We start from the raw sequence: 17,913 nt of genomic DNA on the forward strand, positions 1-17,913 counted from the left end.
AATCTTCTGAGATGCTGCATGGCCCATGAGTTACTCCAATGTTTTGTGTCTCTCTTTACTAAGATGTCAGTGTATAAGATCATGAGAGGAAAAGATCGCGGGTAGATGCGCAAAGTCTCTTGCTCAGCGTAGGTGAATCAAGAACCAGAGGACATATGTTTAAGGTGAAGGGGAAAATATTTAATAGAAATTTGAGGGTAACTTTTTCACACAAAGGATGGTGGATGTACGGAACAAGCTGCCAGAGGCGGTAATTGAGGCTGGGACTATCCTAACATTTAAGAAACAGTTAGACAGGTACATGGATAGGACTGCTTTGGTGGGATATGGACCAAATGCGGGAAGGTGGGACTAGTGTAGCTGGAACATGTTGGCCGGTGTGGGCAATTTGGGCCGAAGGTCCTGTTTCACACTGTACCACTCTATGACTCTATGTTGCCTGGGATAAAGAACTTCATTTAGGAGAGGAGACTTAATAGGTTATTTTTGTTTTCCTTGGAATGAACATGACTCCGAGGTGCTCTGATTGAGGTGTGCAATATTATGAAGGAACAGGATAGATGATAGAAACATTTTGTACCTGCTAAAATGGTGTTAAACACCAGAGGACATGGATTAGCAATAAGGAGTAAGAGACTTAGAAATGACATATTGAAGACGTCTTTCACCTAGTTAGCGATTGGAATCTGGAATGCACTGCCTGTTTGGGTAATGGAAGTATCTGGATGAGCATTTGAATTGCCGTGGCGTAGAATGCTTCAGATCAAGCAAATAGGATTACTGTAGATGGGTAATTGATGGTCAGCGTGGACATGATCAGCCAAAGGACCTTCCTCTACAACATAGAACTGTACAGCACAGGACAGACCCTTCCATTCAGAATGACCATAACAAAGATGATGCCAAGTTAACTACTCTCTTCTGACTACACATGATCCATATCCTTCCACTCACCGAATATCCTTATGCCGATCTAAACGCCTCTTAAATGCCACAATCATATCTGCCTCCATCACCACCCCTGGCAGTGTGTTTCAGACACCCACACGGTCTATGTAAAACACTTACCCTGCACAACCTTTTTAAACCTTGCCCCTCTTACTTTAAGCCTATGCCCTTTAGTTTTTGACATTTCCACTCTGCGAAAAAAGTGTGCTGCATGATTGACTAATTCTATGGTTTAGTGTAGATTATTATTGTTACATGGACCAAGGTACAGTGAAAAGCTTTTTCTTGCATGCTATCTAGTCAAAGAAAAGACTTTACATGAATACAATCAAACTGTCCACAGTACACAGAGAAAGGGTGCAACATTTAGTGCAAGATATAACAAAGATCTCCAATATAGTAGATGGGAGATGCCTTTTTATACTTCTGTACCTCTTGCCTGATGGGAGAGGGGAGAAGAGGCAGGTCTTTGATTATGCTAGCAGCCTTGCCGAGACAATGTGAAGTGGAGATGGAGTCAATGGAAGGGAGGTTGGTTGTGATGGTCTGGACTATATCCACAACTCTCTGCGATTTCTTATGTGTCTATGAAATTACAATAATTCATAGACATCTAAATATGTGATACACTTCACAATAGTTTTCTAGGCCTAGTGGTTGGCTCTGTGATATCTGTTTCATCAGTGTTGCTCTGAGACTTGCACTCTTGGGCCCTCCATACCCAGATCTATATGTCCAGGTTTAACAATTACGTTTTCACTGATCCGCCAGTAGACAGTGTATGGGCAGTTCATAAATTACAATGTCCATTCTAAGAAGTGGAAGACAATGCCAGAACAAGTTGGTGACATTTATTTACAGCTTGTGAAAAATTGCAAAAGCAGATGGGTTCAGAAGCTAATGAAATACCACAATATTTCAAAACAGGGCCATATCCACAAATGCAGATGTTACATTTTTTAGCCTGTGGGAGTGAAATGGCTCTCCACTAGCTCCTGTAACATAGTTCCATTACTATCCTGGCAAAGCTTTACAGACTCCAGCCACTCATTATATGTTAAACAAAATCCCTTTTTGTAGATTCTTTTCCTGATCACCAACATTCTATGGCCCTGCTTCTTGAACGCAATGCCTATGGAAAAAAGGTTATTCTGCCTATGCCCATTGCGCTTGGAAATAGTATTTCCTTGCAATCTCCTTTGTTCCATGGAGAACATCTTCAGTTTCTCTAGTTTATCCACATGAATAAATCCTTTATTCCTAGAATCATTATAATTAATCTGCAAATAATGCAAAGCCTTAACATCATTCCTAAAGTGTGGGCTACAGAACCGGATTTCCCTTGTGGCTGACCCAGTGTTTTTAGAGAAGTTCATCATTGCACCTTTAAACCCCAGGTATGGGGTATGTTTTTTAACCACTTTCTCCTAATCTGCTACTTTTCGCCCGGCGCAGGGGAGCTGAGATCTCCCTGATGCAGCAGCTTGATCGCACCGACACGAGGGCCCAAACGCTACGGGAGCCAAGATCGTCCTGTCAACGGAAGACTCGAGGCCCCCAACTGCGGGAGAACAAAGAAGGGAAGAGATTGAACTTGTTTTACCTTCCATCACAGTGAGGAATGTGGATGAGTCACTGTGATCGGTGTTTAAAATGTATTCTGTGTGTTCTGTTGCTTTTTATTGGTATGACTGTATTGCAAATGAAATTCCTCGTATGTTGCAAAACATACTTGGCTAATAAAGTATTATGATTATGATTTAATGAACCATGCACCCACATGTTTTTATCTGTATCTCTTCTAGTTTTGTTCTCTCTATATAAGAATCTTCGAATTCTTCCAACTACAATGCAATATTTCACATTTCTCTGCACTAACTTTCTCCTGCGACCCATTCATCACTCTATCTATATCTTACAAGTCCTCTCAGTGCACTAGATGTACTAGTGGCCAGAAGAACTAGGGTGATGGAGGAACTGAAGGAAATTCAAATTAGGCAGGAAATGGTGTTGGACATACTGATGGGACTGAAGACTGATAAATCCCCAGGGCCTGATGGTCTGCATCCCAGAGTACTTAAGGAGGTGACTCTAGAAATTGTGGACGCATTGGTGATCATTTTCCAATATTCTATAGATTCAGGATCAGTTCCTGTGGATTGGAGGGTAGCTAATGTTATCCCACATTTTAAGAAAGGAGGGAGAGAGAAAACAGGGAATTATAGACCAATTAGCCTGACATCGGTGGTGGGGAAGATGCTGGAGTCAATTATAAAAGATGAAATAGCAGCACATTTGGATAGCAGTAACAGGATTGGTCTGAGTCAGCATGGGTTTACGAAGGGGAAATCATACTTGACTTATCTTCTGGAATTTTTTGAGGTAACTAGGAAAATGGACAAGGGAGAGCCAGTGGATGTAGTGTACCTGGACATTCAGAAAGCCTTTGAAAAGGTCCCGCATAGGAGATTAGTGGCCAAAATTAGAACACATGGTATTGGGAGTGGGGTACGGACATGGATGAAAAATGGTTGGCAGACAGGAAATAAAGAGTAGGGATTAACGGGTCCCTTTCAGAATGGCAGGCAGTGACTAGTGGGGTGCCGCAAGGCTCGGTGCTGGGACCGCAGCTAATTACAATATACATTACTGATTTGGATGAAGGGATTAAAAGTAACATTAGCAAATTTGCAGATGACACAAAGCTGAGTGGCGGTGTGAACTGTGAGGAAGATGCTATGAGGCTGCAGGGTGATTTGGACAGGTTGGGTGAGTGGGCAGATGCATGGCAGATGCTGTTTAATGTGGATAAATGTGAGGTTTATCCTCACTTTGGTGGCAAGAACAAGAAGGCATATTATTATCTGAATGGTGTCTAGTTCGGAAAAAGCGGAAGTTCAACGGGATCTGGGGGTTCTAGTACATCAGTCACTGAAAGTAAGCATGCAGGTAAAGCAGGCAGTGAAGAAAGTTAATGGCATGTTGGTCTTCATAACAAAAGGGGTTGAGTACAAGAGCAAAGGGGTCCTTCAGCAGTTGTACAGGGCCCTGGTGAGAACACACCTGGAGTATTGTGTGCAATTTTAGTCTCCAAATTTGAGGAGAGACATTCTTGCTCTTGAGGGAGTGCAGCGTAGGTTAATTCCCAGGATGGCAGGACTGTCATATGTTGAAAGAATGGAGCGACTGGGCTTGTATACGCTGGAATTTAGATGGATGAGAGGGGATCTTATTGAAACATATAAGATTATTAAGGGATTGGACCACAGTTTAAGAATAAGGGGTAGGCCATTTAGAATGGAGATGAGGAAAAACGTTTTCACCCGGAGAGTTGTGAATCTGTGGAATTCTTAGCCTCAGAAGGCAGTGGAGGCCAATTTCAAGAGAGAGTTAGATAGAGCTCTTAAAGATAGTGGAGTCAAGGGATATGGGGAGAAGGCAGGAACGGGGTACTGATTGTGCTCTTTACACCCAGGATCAAATTATTAATGTATATTAAGCAAAGCAGTGGTCCTAGTATCTATGGAACTCCATTCTACATTTTTCTCCATTTTGAAATACAACCTTTCATTATTACCTACAGCTTTGCCAATTTTGTACCCAGGAGTCTTTTCTTTCATTACTTTCATAAACTGTGACAAACCTTTTGTTTGACACATTATCAAATAACTTTTGGATACCCAGATGTATCACATCATCTGTATATCCATCATCAATCCTTTCTGATGCCTTATATTTAAAAAAAAAATGTTAGTTACACAATTTCCTTTTACCAAATTCATATTACCTTTATTTTATCAATCCACACTTGTCCAAGTTACTGCAAAATCTGTGCCAGATTATTCTTTATAGAAATATTTGAAACATAACCTTGAGTTTATCTTCTGCAGCTATTGATTTTTGTAAGACAATAGCCAGTGCTTCTAAAATATCCTCCCTTCAGTCTACAACACACTGTATTAGATACGCAACAGAAATGAAACATAACCTTCTCATTTTTTGTTACTTTCAAAATGTCCCCTTCATGTAGTACTAGATACCAACTGCTGGTCTCTGACTTTCGACTTCATGTAGACTTTCTAGTCGACCTTTTCTAGTCTTACAACCTCATATAGAATATATTTTTAAATTCCCTTTTTTGTTTGCAGCTAGTCTTTTGTCATAATCCCCCCACCCGCACCATACCTCTCTAATTTCCTTATTTATCTTAAAATACGCACTTTCTGTAATTTGTTAGTTCTCATTTAATAACCGGGCATGCATCACATATCTTCCTTCTGCTCTTCTGCTTCCAGCAGCTCAATTTTTGGGGATTCTTATTACAGGTAAGTAAGTGCTTCCTTTAGTTCACTTCAATTTAACATTTTTAATTATTTAGCAGCAACTTTACTGTGTAATTAATTTCACCTACATTTTGTGTTGTTACTGTCTTTAATATATTTTGTTTAATTATTTTAAAGAAAACATTTGGACAGTTTTTAACTATCTGATGGTCTATGAGTGCAAAGGCTATTCCAGGAAGCAGGCCTCAGGATATGAAGCCTGAGGCCTCCTCACTATCTGGACCTCACTCTTCCTTTGCTGGGTGCGTGCTGAGTGCTAAGGTCAGTACTTTATGTTTGGAAAGAGGAGCTAAGCGTCAAGAGCTAAGAGTACCAAGTCTGTGTAATCAGGATAATCCCCAGCCTAGACCATGGGAACTGGTGAACCTATGTGTTCTGAGCAAAATATTAGAAAAAGGAAAATGTATATATAAATAGATATATCCTATTGAATATGCTAATATGATCGCAATGCTTCCTGTTACATGCACTGTTTGTTCTACGGAAACAGCTGACAAAGCATTTTCAAATCAAATTAGTCCCAATGATATATTAAATAAAATACAACATTGTTTTTTCTGTGACAATAAGGACTGAGGCTTTCAGGTTACGCAGAACAGAGAAACTATGTGTCAGTCTATTGTAAGTGAAGAACCCAGGAGAAAATGGAAATCTTGTGTGTTTCTTTTTTTGTATAAGGGAACTAAAATGTTATCATTGCAAGGATTAGTTTTACTACTTTGCTAAAATAAGCAGTGGTCACTCAGTCTCAGAACAAACTCCCCCAACACCACCCCGCCCATCTCTCTCGATTCACTTACGCACTTTGTGGCACTTCAAACGTTATTAACATGAGAAAATAATGTCCAAAATTTCAGCATTTGCTTTCATTTTTAGCAAAGCTGTTTCCAATTCAGTCTTTGTTACTGTCCTTTTCTGTCCATTGAATTAGATCTTATTCCACACTTCCCGCATTTCCATTCTAGAAATATATCACATGATAATTAGGATTAATTAAGAAAAAAATAACTAAAAATGTTTTAGAAAAAATCACTATTTACTACATTAAAATAAACTTTCTTGTTCACTGTGCTTGGGAAGTTCATGTTGTTTAGGCTGAAAGAAGAGGTATAGGAGGACTTCAAATATTCTTTTGCTTGGTGTCCTGTTGAAATCTCTAGGTCTCGGTGGATCAAGAGTTGACGTAAATTTAAATCAATCATCCGCATAATCTGGTGTGAGGGAATACGCTCACCCTTTTGTCTCCTTTATTATTTCTAAGACACCTGACTGCCTCCATTCGAGACAACATCTGCAGGACTCACTTGGCCCTTGAAGCATAATATTACCACATAGGAAGACTGTATTCTATGCTGGATCTGAAATGGGACCAATTTGTCTTTGACAACAACTGCCCATGCTGTAAGTTAAGAACTACTTTTCTCTGCATCCCACAAGTAGGATATACCTATTCACCAGGAGCTTGTGACATCCCAAGGACTTGGGATGAATTTATATGTATTTTCTGTGGATAAATTCCTATGCATGCATACGGAGAACTAGGCTACATCCTCCCTATACTCCCCACACAATCATGACAGTATGGCTGAATCTACCTCCATTTACAAATTTCACATGACACCATTGTAGTGGGCCAAATCTTGAACAAGGACAGGATGGAGTACAGGATGGAGATAAAGAGCTCAGTAGCTTGGTGTCAAGATAATAATTTCGCCCTCAATGGCAGCAAAACAAAGGAGCTGATCTTCGGGACGTGGAGTGGAGTAAACACCTTAGTCTGCAACATTGATGGTGAAGTGGAGATGGCCCAGAGGGTCAAGTTCAGATGTAAATTTCACCATCAATTTGTTCCACCATATTGATGGCATTACCAAGAATGCTTACCAATGCCTCTACTTCCTCAAAAGACAAGAAAATCCAACATATCCTCAATGACTCTTGCCAATTTCTACAGATGCACATAGAAATCATCCTATTAGGATGCATCACAGACTGGCATGGCAACCGACTGCAAGAAACTGCAGAGATTTATGGATGTAGTCCATATTGCAAAACCAGCAAACCCCCACCCCACCCCCCCACGATTCCATCTACATTTCACACTGCCTTGGAAAATAAGTCATCAAGGCCCACTCATAAATCAGTAATTCTCACTTCTCTCCTCTCCCATTGGACAGAAGGTATAAAAACGTGTGTAGTAGCCATTTAGCTTCACAGTATGTTATAACTATAACCCGTTACCTTTAAATTTTATTTGCCTGTAATTATGTGGGTGTGATTTATACGTAGTCTGAGGTGTGTTTGCAGCTGGGATGCTCACGCAGACTCCCTAGTAGTTAGTTTAATTTGAAGATGAATGGGAGAGAGGTCATAGCTTTTGACCATGCATGAGCATGACCACGTTTGAATTGAAATGTACTTATACAAGAAGAAGTTTGGATGAATATCTTACTATTTTTACTAGTACAATAAAGAAACTATTAATCAAGAGATTGTGTTTGGAAGATTCATCTTTTGACGGCATTGAATGTCTCATGCAGAGCTCGTGGGTTCTGTATTAATTACCTTCTGATCCTTTGTCTTCAATTAAAGTGTCTAAAGGACTAAATCCTGAAACGATATAAAAATCTATCACTACAATGTGAAAGCACGTTCCACCAGATTAAAAAACAGCTTCTTCCCTGTAGTTATCTATTGAATGGGGTGGGAGATTGCAACCTTCACGTGGTCCACCCTGTTTTGCCAAATGCAATCTACCTGGCGTGCACAAACAGAAGATCAAACAGAACAAGTTGTCTTACAACTTTAGGCTGTGCACGCATACGCAAGAAGAAGCTCTGTTGAACGAATCGCTCGTATGCTAAAGATGTATTCCTGATCTTCCAATTTACCCTGTTGAATTCCTTGCACCTTTTGAACTGAACTTTCTCTGCAACTGTAACAGTACATTTTGCACTGTTTATTGTCCCTTTTGCACTACTGTTGTACTAATGTATGGTATGATCTGTCCGGGTAGAACGTATAAAAAGGTTTATCACTAAATCCCAGTAAATGTGACAATAATAAAACAATATGCTACCAATAGATTTCAAGCCTGGATATAGGCTGTGGCTGTGTGGAATGAGCTTCCAGTGAAGGTGGTGGAGGCAGGTTCGTTTTTATCATTTAAAATAAATTAGATAGTTATATGGACGGGAAAGGAATGGAGGGTTATGGTCTGAGCGCAGGTATATGGGACTAGGGGAGAATACGTGTTCGGCACGGACTAGAAGGGTCGAGATGGCCTGTTTCCATGCTGTAATTGTTATATGGTTATATGGTTATATAAAGAAAAAGGGGATGATACAAGGAGCTACAGATACTGGTTTACAAAAAAGACACAAAATGCTGGAAAAACCACGGAAGTATCTTTTAGGCAGATGATGATGTTTGTTTACCCAAAAAACCTGGCATGCACAAACAGAAGATCACACAGAACAAACGGGACACAGATGGCGCACAGGGCTAAGTGACCGGTTCAAATCCCGCTTGGAGTGCATACTTTCCTTGGAACATTCACCCACCTTTGCCTTTTGATGAATGTTTATGTGAAGCACTTTGGGGTCCCTAAAAATGTGCTATATAAATAGATTATTTATTTATTTCAGACTGATTGTGGTGGGGAGAGTGAGGAGAAATCTGGAAAGGAGGAAGACAAAGCCTGACAAGTCATAGATGGTTGCAGGTAAAGGGGAATTTTGATAGGCATATGGTTGGACAAAGGCCAGAGATGAAAAGACAAATTGTGTGACATAACAATAGAAGAAGTACAAATTGTGAAGCTGGAGGAAAGAATATAGGTGGGATGGGAGGGGGAAGGGAGCAATAGGTGCACGTCCAGGAGGGGCACAGGGGAAAGAGGGGGTGGGGAAAAAGAGGGGATGAGGGAGGGGTGGTTTGAAGTTAGTTACCTATAATTGGAGAATTCAAAGTTCATACCATTAGATTATACACTTGCCAAGTGGTTACGGTTAGCAGCCGGGAGATCCAAAATGGTTAGTAACCATGAGATCCGGTGGGCCTTGATGGACCGAGCTAAAATGTTCAGCGAAATTGTGGGCTACTCTACACCTGGTTTCGCTGATGTAGAGGTGGCCACGTTGGGAACACCAGATGCAGTAGATGACGTTAGAGGAGGTGCATGTGAACCTCTGTCTCACCTTGAAGGACTGCTGGGGTCCATGGATGGATGTGAGAGAGGAAGTATAAGGTTAGGTGGTATCTCGCGGTTGCAAGGGAAATTACCTTGAGAGGGGGCGGTTTAGGTGGGAAGGGATGAGTGAATCAAGGAGTTGCGAAAGGAGCGGCCTCTGTGGAAGGCGGAAAGGAGTGGGGATGGGAAGATGTGACTGGTGGTGGGATCATGTTGAAGGTGGCGGAAATGTCTGGAGATGGTGGATGGTGAGGACCAGGGGATCTCTATCTTTATTCTGTCTGAGTGAGAGCAGAACTACGGGACATAGAGGAGCATAGGTAAAGGATCCATCTGTGACAGGACAGAATCCGCATTTACGAAAGAAAGAGGGGATCTCAGATGTCCTAGAATTGAACACCACATCTTGGGAGTAGATGCGATGAAAATGGAGAAATTGAGTTTAGGAGATATCCTTGCATTTAGTCCAGCCAACTATGGGAGTTGGTAGATTTGTAGTAGACGGCAGTCAATAGTATGTCATCTGTGATAGATACAGAGAGATCAAGAAAGATGTCAGAAATAGTCCATGTGAATCTGAGGGCAGGGTGGGAGTTGGTGCTAAAGTTAGGTAAGGGTGTCAAAGGTTATGGGGAGAAGGTAGAAGATGCAGTTGAGAGGGAAAAATAGATCAGCCATGATCGAATGGCGGAGCAGACTCGATGGAACGAATCACCTAATTCTGCTCCAATGTCTAATGAACTCGAGCGGTGCTGGCTCGAAGGGCCAAATGGCCTACTCCTGCACCTATTGTCTATTGTGTATTGAGTGCAGAAGGCAGTCCTGCTGTATGTAGCAGAGAAAGAGTTGGAGAATGGTGCTAATGTATGTTTGGACTGTTCAACATAACCAACAAAAGTCCAGGAATAGCTGTGGCCCATGCGTGCGTGTGCCCTTGACTACACCCTTACTATGAAGAGAGTGAGAGGAGTCAGTAGAGAAGTCGTTGAGGGTGAGGACAGGTTTTGCCAGGAGGGGGAGGGTGTCAGTAGTGGGAATTGGTTCCCTGTTCAAAGAAGAAACAGAGGGCCGTGAGACCAGCCTGGTTGGGGATAAAAGTGGGGGAAAGGGACTGCACGTCCATGCTAAAGATGAGGAAATGGGGGCCTAGAAATGGAAAGTTATTGAAGGATTTGTAAGGCGTCTTGGATAAAGGTCAAAAGGGACTGGACAGTGAGGGAACAAGTTAAAATCGAGGTATTTGGAGATAAGTGTGGTGGGGGTGTTTGTTAGGGCAGTCCTGTTTGTGGGTTTTCAGAAGGAGATAGGAATGGGAGTGAAAATGTTGGAGGCTGTGGAGGGGAGATAGCCAGAAGTGTTGATATCAGTCTGGGAGATGATGGCCTGGTGGGGTCATGGTTAAGGGGTTGTTAAGAGGTGCCCAAGAGCTGGCTTCTGCTCTCAGCACAGAAAAGGTCAGTCAGCCTGTCGGACTACAATGGCTCCTCCCTCATTAGTGGGTTTAATAACAATGTTGGGATTGTTGCTGAGTGAGCAGAGCTGTGCATTTAGCGGTGCTGATATCGCAGTGTGTCACGGCAGTGGAGAGGTCAAAATGGTTCATGTCGCGCAGGTAGTTGGAAATAACAAGGTCCAAAGAGGGTAGAATGCCGGCAGGGTGGGTCTATGAGGAGGGTCGCCATTGGGAGTTGAGGCCAAATTACCAGCAAAAATGGCAGAGAAGTGGAGGCGACGGAAGGAGAGCTCAACATCATGGTGGGCTCAGAACTGGTTGAGGTGTGTGTGTAGGGGTACATAGGGGTAGCCTCTGCTGTGGACTGATTGCTCCACATCAGAAGGGGGGCCATGGTGAAAACCCAACAGAGGTATGGGCTGTGGTCAAACCAAGCTCCGAGGTGGTTTGTTTTGGGAAAGAGATAGAAGGAGATAATTTGAGAAGGGCAGTCCTGCAGTGATATGTGAAGGCAAGACAAATAAATGTCACCTATTCATGTTCTCCAGAGATGCTTCCTGACCCGCTGAGATACTCCAGCACTCCGTGTCTGAAATGCATTCATACTGGCTTCAGAAATATACAACCCTCCTTGACATTTGCCTTAACTACACCCTCTGGATATGCCGATGATAGGCAGATATAATTTGAGGACCTGCGCCAAACCTGCATCAGGCACCAAGCAAGCAATCAGCAATGGTTGCTGAATGCCACTGATCCAAAGAAAGTTTTAGGGTTTAACTTGCCTTACTGAAGTGAAAGAGGAGCACCCCTGCTCTTCCTAGTCTCACATTGAAATTGCAGTTTCCTAAATTGCAAATTGTCTCCTCCTTACAGACAAAGTAAGCATCTAAATTGGGCTGAGAAAACTGGATCTGCCCTTGGATGGTCGACTATCTGAAACTCACCAGAATTATTTAGGGGAGGCCTATTATTGGACAAGACTCCCATTTTTGGCTGTTGGCAACACTCACCCTAAAACAGGCGAAAATAAGTTTCTCCCTCACTAATTACTGGCATTAGAAATCTTTCCTTAAGAAGGTAGATGTTTTTTTCATTAAAGATCTAGGATTCTACCTATATGTCTCAATAACTGCACTTTGCCTATGTCAATACCAACTAATTTGGAGGTGTTAATCAATGGTTTATGAAGCTAGAAGTGTTATTTCTTCTTGCATGAATTATTATGATGGAAGACATTTCTGAAACGTCAACAAATGTTAGCCAACCAGCCTTGTAAGGAGGTGGTGGGTGGGGGAACAAAGGCTTCATTCCTTATAAGGCCGACAAGAACTCTGATGCATGTCTGAGAGGCAGTCTTACCCGTTACTGGCCTGTCTGAATTTTAACTATTGTCAATTTACTGTTGTCAATTTTGAAAGAGTGTGCAAATACTTTTTGGAAGATCTTGGACTTTTGCTAACTTCAATTTGGTAACTTCATCTAAAGTTGACTGCAAAGCATAATTGATTTTGTATACTGCACAGCTGTTAATAACTGGAATAACTTTTGCACATGTTAACCCTTGCAATCAAATTATTTGTTGAAAACTCTCAATGTGATTGTGTGTAAAGCCAACATCATAAGAAAGTATTTGAAAAAAACAGTTGTCAGATTTGAAGATGTGAAGGTGTTGAGACATTTATCTGATGGTGACGTGCGTGGGACAATTATTTATTTAAATATGCCTCAGATCTGTGTCTTGAATACTTTCCAATGTTAAATTTGATCTGCCTATCTATTTTCACAGATTTGTAGACTGATACAGTAAATGCTATTCTGAAATAAATAATTTTTGCTAAGGTCTTGTTATACTAAATGCTCAGCCTTGTGGTTAATCAGTATGTTGCTCATCCAATCTTTTTTTTTTAAACATTGCTATTGCTGAATATGGTCACCAGGTGGCAGACGTCTAGAACAAATATTCAGCGTTGTAATTATTTCCAATGTTTATATTACTAATGAAACCAGGTTTCCCAAAAATAGCATTGATATCCTATTCATCACTTTGGCATGGAGTACTAAAGCAGTCTGTTTTGGAGAATAAGATAACATTTATAGGCTACAAAAATAAAACAGAAAGTTTGTTTGAAAAAAACAAGACTTCTGGAAGAATTCAGTGGGCCAGGCAGCATCTCTGGAGCGAAATGTGTAGACGATATTTAGGTCAGGACCCTTCATTAGACTGGGTTCAGAACTACTTCAAAAGGATTGGTAATGTTCTCTGGATATTTCACCAGTAATACCAGCTTTGATATATTTGATAAAGGTGTAAATATTTTCACATTTCAAGTGCCATATAATTAAATTATTAAGCATGAAGATAGATTATTTATCTAATGCAAAATAGTAGAGTAAAACATGTAATGCGGCGTAAATCATTGTGATGAGTTAAAAGCAACCATAGTTCCATTTCTTTCTTTCAAGTAATTGATTAGACAGCTCATTAACCCGTACACTTTGCATTACTGAAACCATTTAAGCACAAGCAAACCAAGGCAGTTTGTAAATACGTTATCAGTACCATAATACGATAAAATATTATTCACTGAATAACTTGGTGGAACTTTAGTCTAATCTGCAAGAAAAATCAATGCACATTTTAATGTTAGGAATTGCATTATTGGTAAGAATGAACAATTCCTGCTGTCATTTTTGAACACATTCTTTGTGATTAAATCAGAGTTTAAGCATAAACTAATGAACAAAAGTACAATTTCAATCTAAAGAATGTGTGTACTTTCCCCAAAACTTGAACAATGTGTTGTCAATTAATGTTCGGTAATGCTTTTCATGCCATTTAACTGGTCAGATTTAATCAAAAGCAGATCCCTGAAGTTGTCCAGCAAAAGATTCAATACTTATTCACCTACAGCAAAAAAGAACAGCCCCTGGGCTCTTCCATAATCAAACGCAATAGGAAATCTATTTTAAGATTGTAACTGATAACAATTTTCATCTTTACTTTTTGAAGTAACCTAATTTGATCGTTTCACATTCAGAGAATTCTTCATGGAGAATATGTTGACTTTATCAGGGTCCAGCTTTTAGACTTGTAAAATTGGTTGCTTATCAGATGGATTTAGAAATTTATGATTTATCCACTGTGGAATTCAGAATCGGATTGTCACCGAAGGCAGAATAATAGTTCAACATGATGACTGGATATACATTGCAAACAAATCCAAACATTATTAAATATACAAGACTGAATAGTATTAACTACTTCCAATAAACCAGGCTGTTACACTGGAATAATGCTGCCTTTGCTGAATATTATACATCTGGAATAAATTATTCTGCTTACCTTTGAAATCTGTAAAGGCTGCTTGTGCTCTTTGCCACCTTGCAATCTGAATCCCCAGGGTGGACCGCCATCAATTGTGATGCAAACATAATCCCCTATGCCCATGGAGGTGAGCTTCTGTAAGCCCTTCTCTCTTATAGAGTAGCAAAGTACTAAGATGGAGTGTGGGTCAGACTGAAGCTGCTTTCTGGGTTGGAGACTCAGCTCAGTATGTGTGAGGAGGGGCAGTCACTCAACACAGTTACGAACCAGTTACAGCTCCACAGTACAACATACGTCAGAAACTGCAGCTCAGCCCCATCCAAGGAAAGTTATCCAGAGAGCTGTGCACACACCAGACAGCCTGGAGCAAACCAGTGACCGGCTCAAGATAAACAAGAGGAGGAAATGTAAGGAGAATGAAAGGGAGAGCAAGTTACTATTTTCCAACAGAAGGCAGTCCCACCCCAAGAGAAACACCTCCCACATCATGAAAAGACACACAACGCAGCTCAATTGAAACCCACTGGGAAAATATAGAGAAAGTAACATAATAAACAGAAAGGCTCATTTGGAGATCTAGCAAGCAGACCATTCGAACAACTGAAAATGCACAATCAGGAAAAAAAAGCTTTTTATTATTTTGCACTGCTGTTAAGTATGTGACAATTTGAATTTTTTTATTAATATTCTGAATGAATGGGTAAACAGCATCAACTATTTTTTTGTTACTGTTGACAAATGTAATCTTTTTTCATTTGGACTTAAAAGTGTCTTTCCAAATACCAGCAGCGGACCCCCAAAAAAGATTTTTAGTACATAGATCACTAAAATATTATGTACAGAAAGGTAAATCGAATGATAGAATATATATGCAAGGAGGCCAAGAGAAAGACCAACGTTTTGCTGTTTGGATATGATTAAAAGAGATATGACAAATTTTAACATTGACATCGACAAATAGGAAGTGGCTGCTGAGGTCCTGGGAAAGAGGAGAAAGGACCTCAGAGTGGCTGTGAAACACCATGACAGCATATGGTTCAAGACCCTGGAGCCCAGGTGCCAGCATCACATAATGGTCAACGGCACCAGCAACACACTCCCCAATCCAGTAGCCAGAGACAACTTCACCTGTGGAAGTTGTGGGAGTATCTGCCTGTCAAGGCTGGCCTAGTCAGCCACAGCATGAAATGCAACCACATATGAAACATTCCTCTCTCCAAGCAGGACAACATCATAGTAGATGGTGAACACCAACATATATATTGCATAGGTTGAAAAGGGTACCTTTATGCACTGTACTATAAAAGGGAGCCATTACCTTTAAGTACTGAACCAGAGGTATAGATTACTTTTATGTGTAGGAAGGAACTACAGATGCTGGTTTAAACCGGATAGACATAAAATGCTGGCGTGTGAAGAAGGGTCTCGACCCAAAATGTCGCCCATTCCTTCTCTCCAAAGATTCTGCCTATGTGGCTGAGTTACTTCAGCATTTTAGAAACATAGAAACATAGAAAATAGGTGCAGGAGTACGCCATTCGACCCTTCGAGCCTGCACCCCAATTTAATATGATCATGGCTGATCATCCAACTCAGTATCCTGTACCTGCCTTCTCTCCATACACCCTGATCCTTTCAGCCACAAGGGCCACATCTAAGTCCCTCTTAAATATTGCCAATGAACTGGCCTCAACTACCTTCTGTGGAAGTGAATTCCACAGATTCACCACTCTCTGTGTGAAAAATGTTTTCCTCATCTCGGTCCTAAAAGATTTCCCCCTTATCCTTAAACTGTGACCCCTTATTCTGGACTTCCCCAACATCGGGAACAATCTTCCTGCACCTAGCCTGTCCAACCTCTTAAGAATTTTGTAAGTTTCTATAAGATCCCCCCGCAATCTTCTAAATTCTAGCGAGTACATGCCGAGTCTATCCAATCTTTCTTCATATGAAAGTCCTGCCATCCCAGGAAACAGTCTGGTGAACCTTCTCTGTACTCACTCTATGGCAAGAATGTCTTTCCTCTGATTAGGAGACCAAAACTGTATGCAATACTCCATGTGTGGTCTCACCAAGGCCCTAACTGCAGTAGAACCTCCCTGCTCCTATACTCAAATCGTTTTGCTATGAAATGTTGTACTACCTCACCTGCACTACTTTTATATTATGTATATACATGCCCATCGTTCAAAATTGGTTGGACTATTCGGGTGCGCGGACCCGAATAGAGATCGGACTTCTGGAGTACAGATTTTGCCAGGATGATTCTTGAACTCCTTCAGGAAGGTTCACATTATGATTAGAGGTACAAGAGTTATATTCCCTGTTAGGGAGTAAGATGTATTAACTATTTAAGGAAACAAATAGAGAGAAGCCATTTCATTTCCTTTGAGATTATAGATTTTGGACTAAGATTTTGAATGAGAACCAGGCCCCAGAGTTCTTGTGGCTTCCCAAAACGACATTGACACAATAATATGACCATAACAAAAAATGCAAAATTGGCACAAACCAGCATTTATGAAAACAAGTAATCCAAACCCATGGTTCTGATGTAGAGAAGATGAAATAATGGATGAAATAAAAATATGTTACCAATCTAAATAGTGAGATTAACAGCAAAATATGATATTATTCTAAGTATAGCCACTTGCCAAATATGCTCAATCCCAATTAAAAGAAAAAAATGAATAAGACAACCAAGTTAACATTTAAGGTGGAACGAACATGCAATGGTGGAATTCCAGTTGTGAAAAACTGCATAATTTGCCTCAATGCAGAAGAGGATTGCGAGAACAGAAGAATGATATCACAGTGGAACTCAGTGCACCCCAAATGTGACATCAAGAGTAACCGATGGAAATGTAAAAAAAAAAGATTACATCTGCTGCGAAGGTAGAAGGTGAAAGAATATTGGTTTCTTCTGCAGGATTAACTTCCTAGGAATGTTGGCATGGAAAACTTTTAACTGGACCCTTGGGTAAAGCAAGATTCGTGCCCACAGCTCCCACAAATGTGCATGTTGACACAATACAGGCAGATAAAAATAATGGATGAGGTCATTTGGACAATGAAACTCTTCATTCACCAAACCACCACAGCAAAAGAAAGCCACAACATATTAATTACTTTAAAAGAAGGCAAGAGTTCAAAACATGAATCTGAAAAATGGCTTGGAGGACAGCTCCACACATCCGTGGTGCCAGAGGGGACTTTGTGATTAACTAAACATTGCACATTCAGATTCATAACAAGAACAGATAATGAAACCCTGATGACCACTATTTCCTAATACTTGACAGTTCATAAATAATCTGGACACCAGATATTGATAAAATAACAACAATGATCGATTTTTCAGTATATCAAGTGATATATTTGACCAATGATCAGTGATTACTTTAACATGTTTTCTAGAACTATTTTTGTCTTCATATTGCATGTTCTGAAGACATGCAAAACAGTCAGCAGATCTTTCATTAAATGCTCATCACGTGATTTAGATGGTGATGGCCAGCATTTATCTTCCGTTCTTAATTATCCTCTGAACTGAGTGGCTTGTTAAATCATTCATAACAGCAATTGAGAGCCAACAGTACTGCTAATTCTGCAGTTACATCTATGCCAAGTCATGTAAGGATGGACGATT

General features: G+C 40.6%; 1 protein-coding gene across 3 annotated transcripts in view; it reads right to left on the bottom strand.

The window, feature by feature from the left end:
* The window catches only part of LOC129700265 (synaptopodin-2-like), a 101,064-nt gene extending 86,455 nt beyond the window's left edge, over positions 1-14,609 (bottom strand). Inside the window, exon 1 of one of the 3 annotated variants that reach the window (XM_055640601.1) lies at positions 14,283-14,609. In XM_055640601.1, the coding sequence (XP_055496576.1) occupies positions 14,283-14,387 (105 nt within the window). In that variant the 5' untranslated portion in view covers positions 14,388-14,609. The remainder of the gene's footprint in view (positions 1-14,282) is intronic. The other 2 variants (XM_055640593.1, XM_055640611.1) reach the window with 2 other exon arrangements.
* Positions 14,610-17,913: the final 3,304 nt, after the last annotated feature.

The sequence above is a fragment of the Leucoraja erinacea genome, chromosome 1, assembly GCF_028641065.1.
Source record: "Leucoraja erinacea ecotype New England chromosome 1, Leri_hhj_1, whole genome shotgun sequence".
Taxonomy (NCBI): domain Eukaryota; kingdom Metazoa; phylum Chordata; class Chondrichthyes; order Rajiformes; family Rajidae; genus Leucoraja; species Leucoraja erinaceus.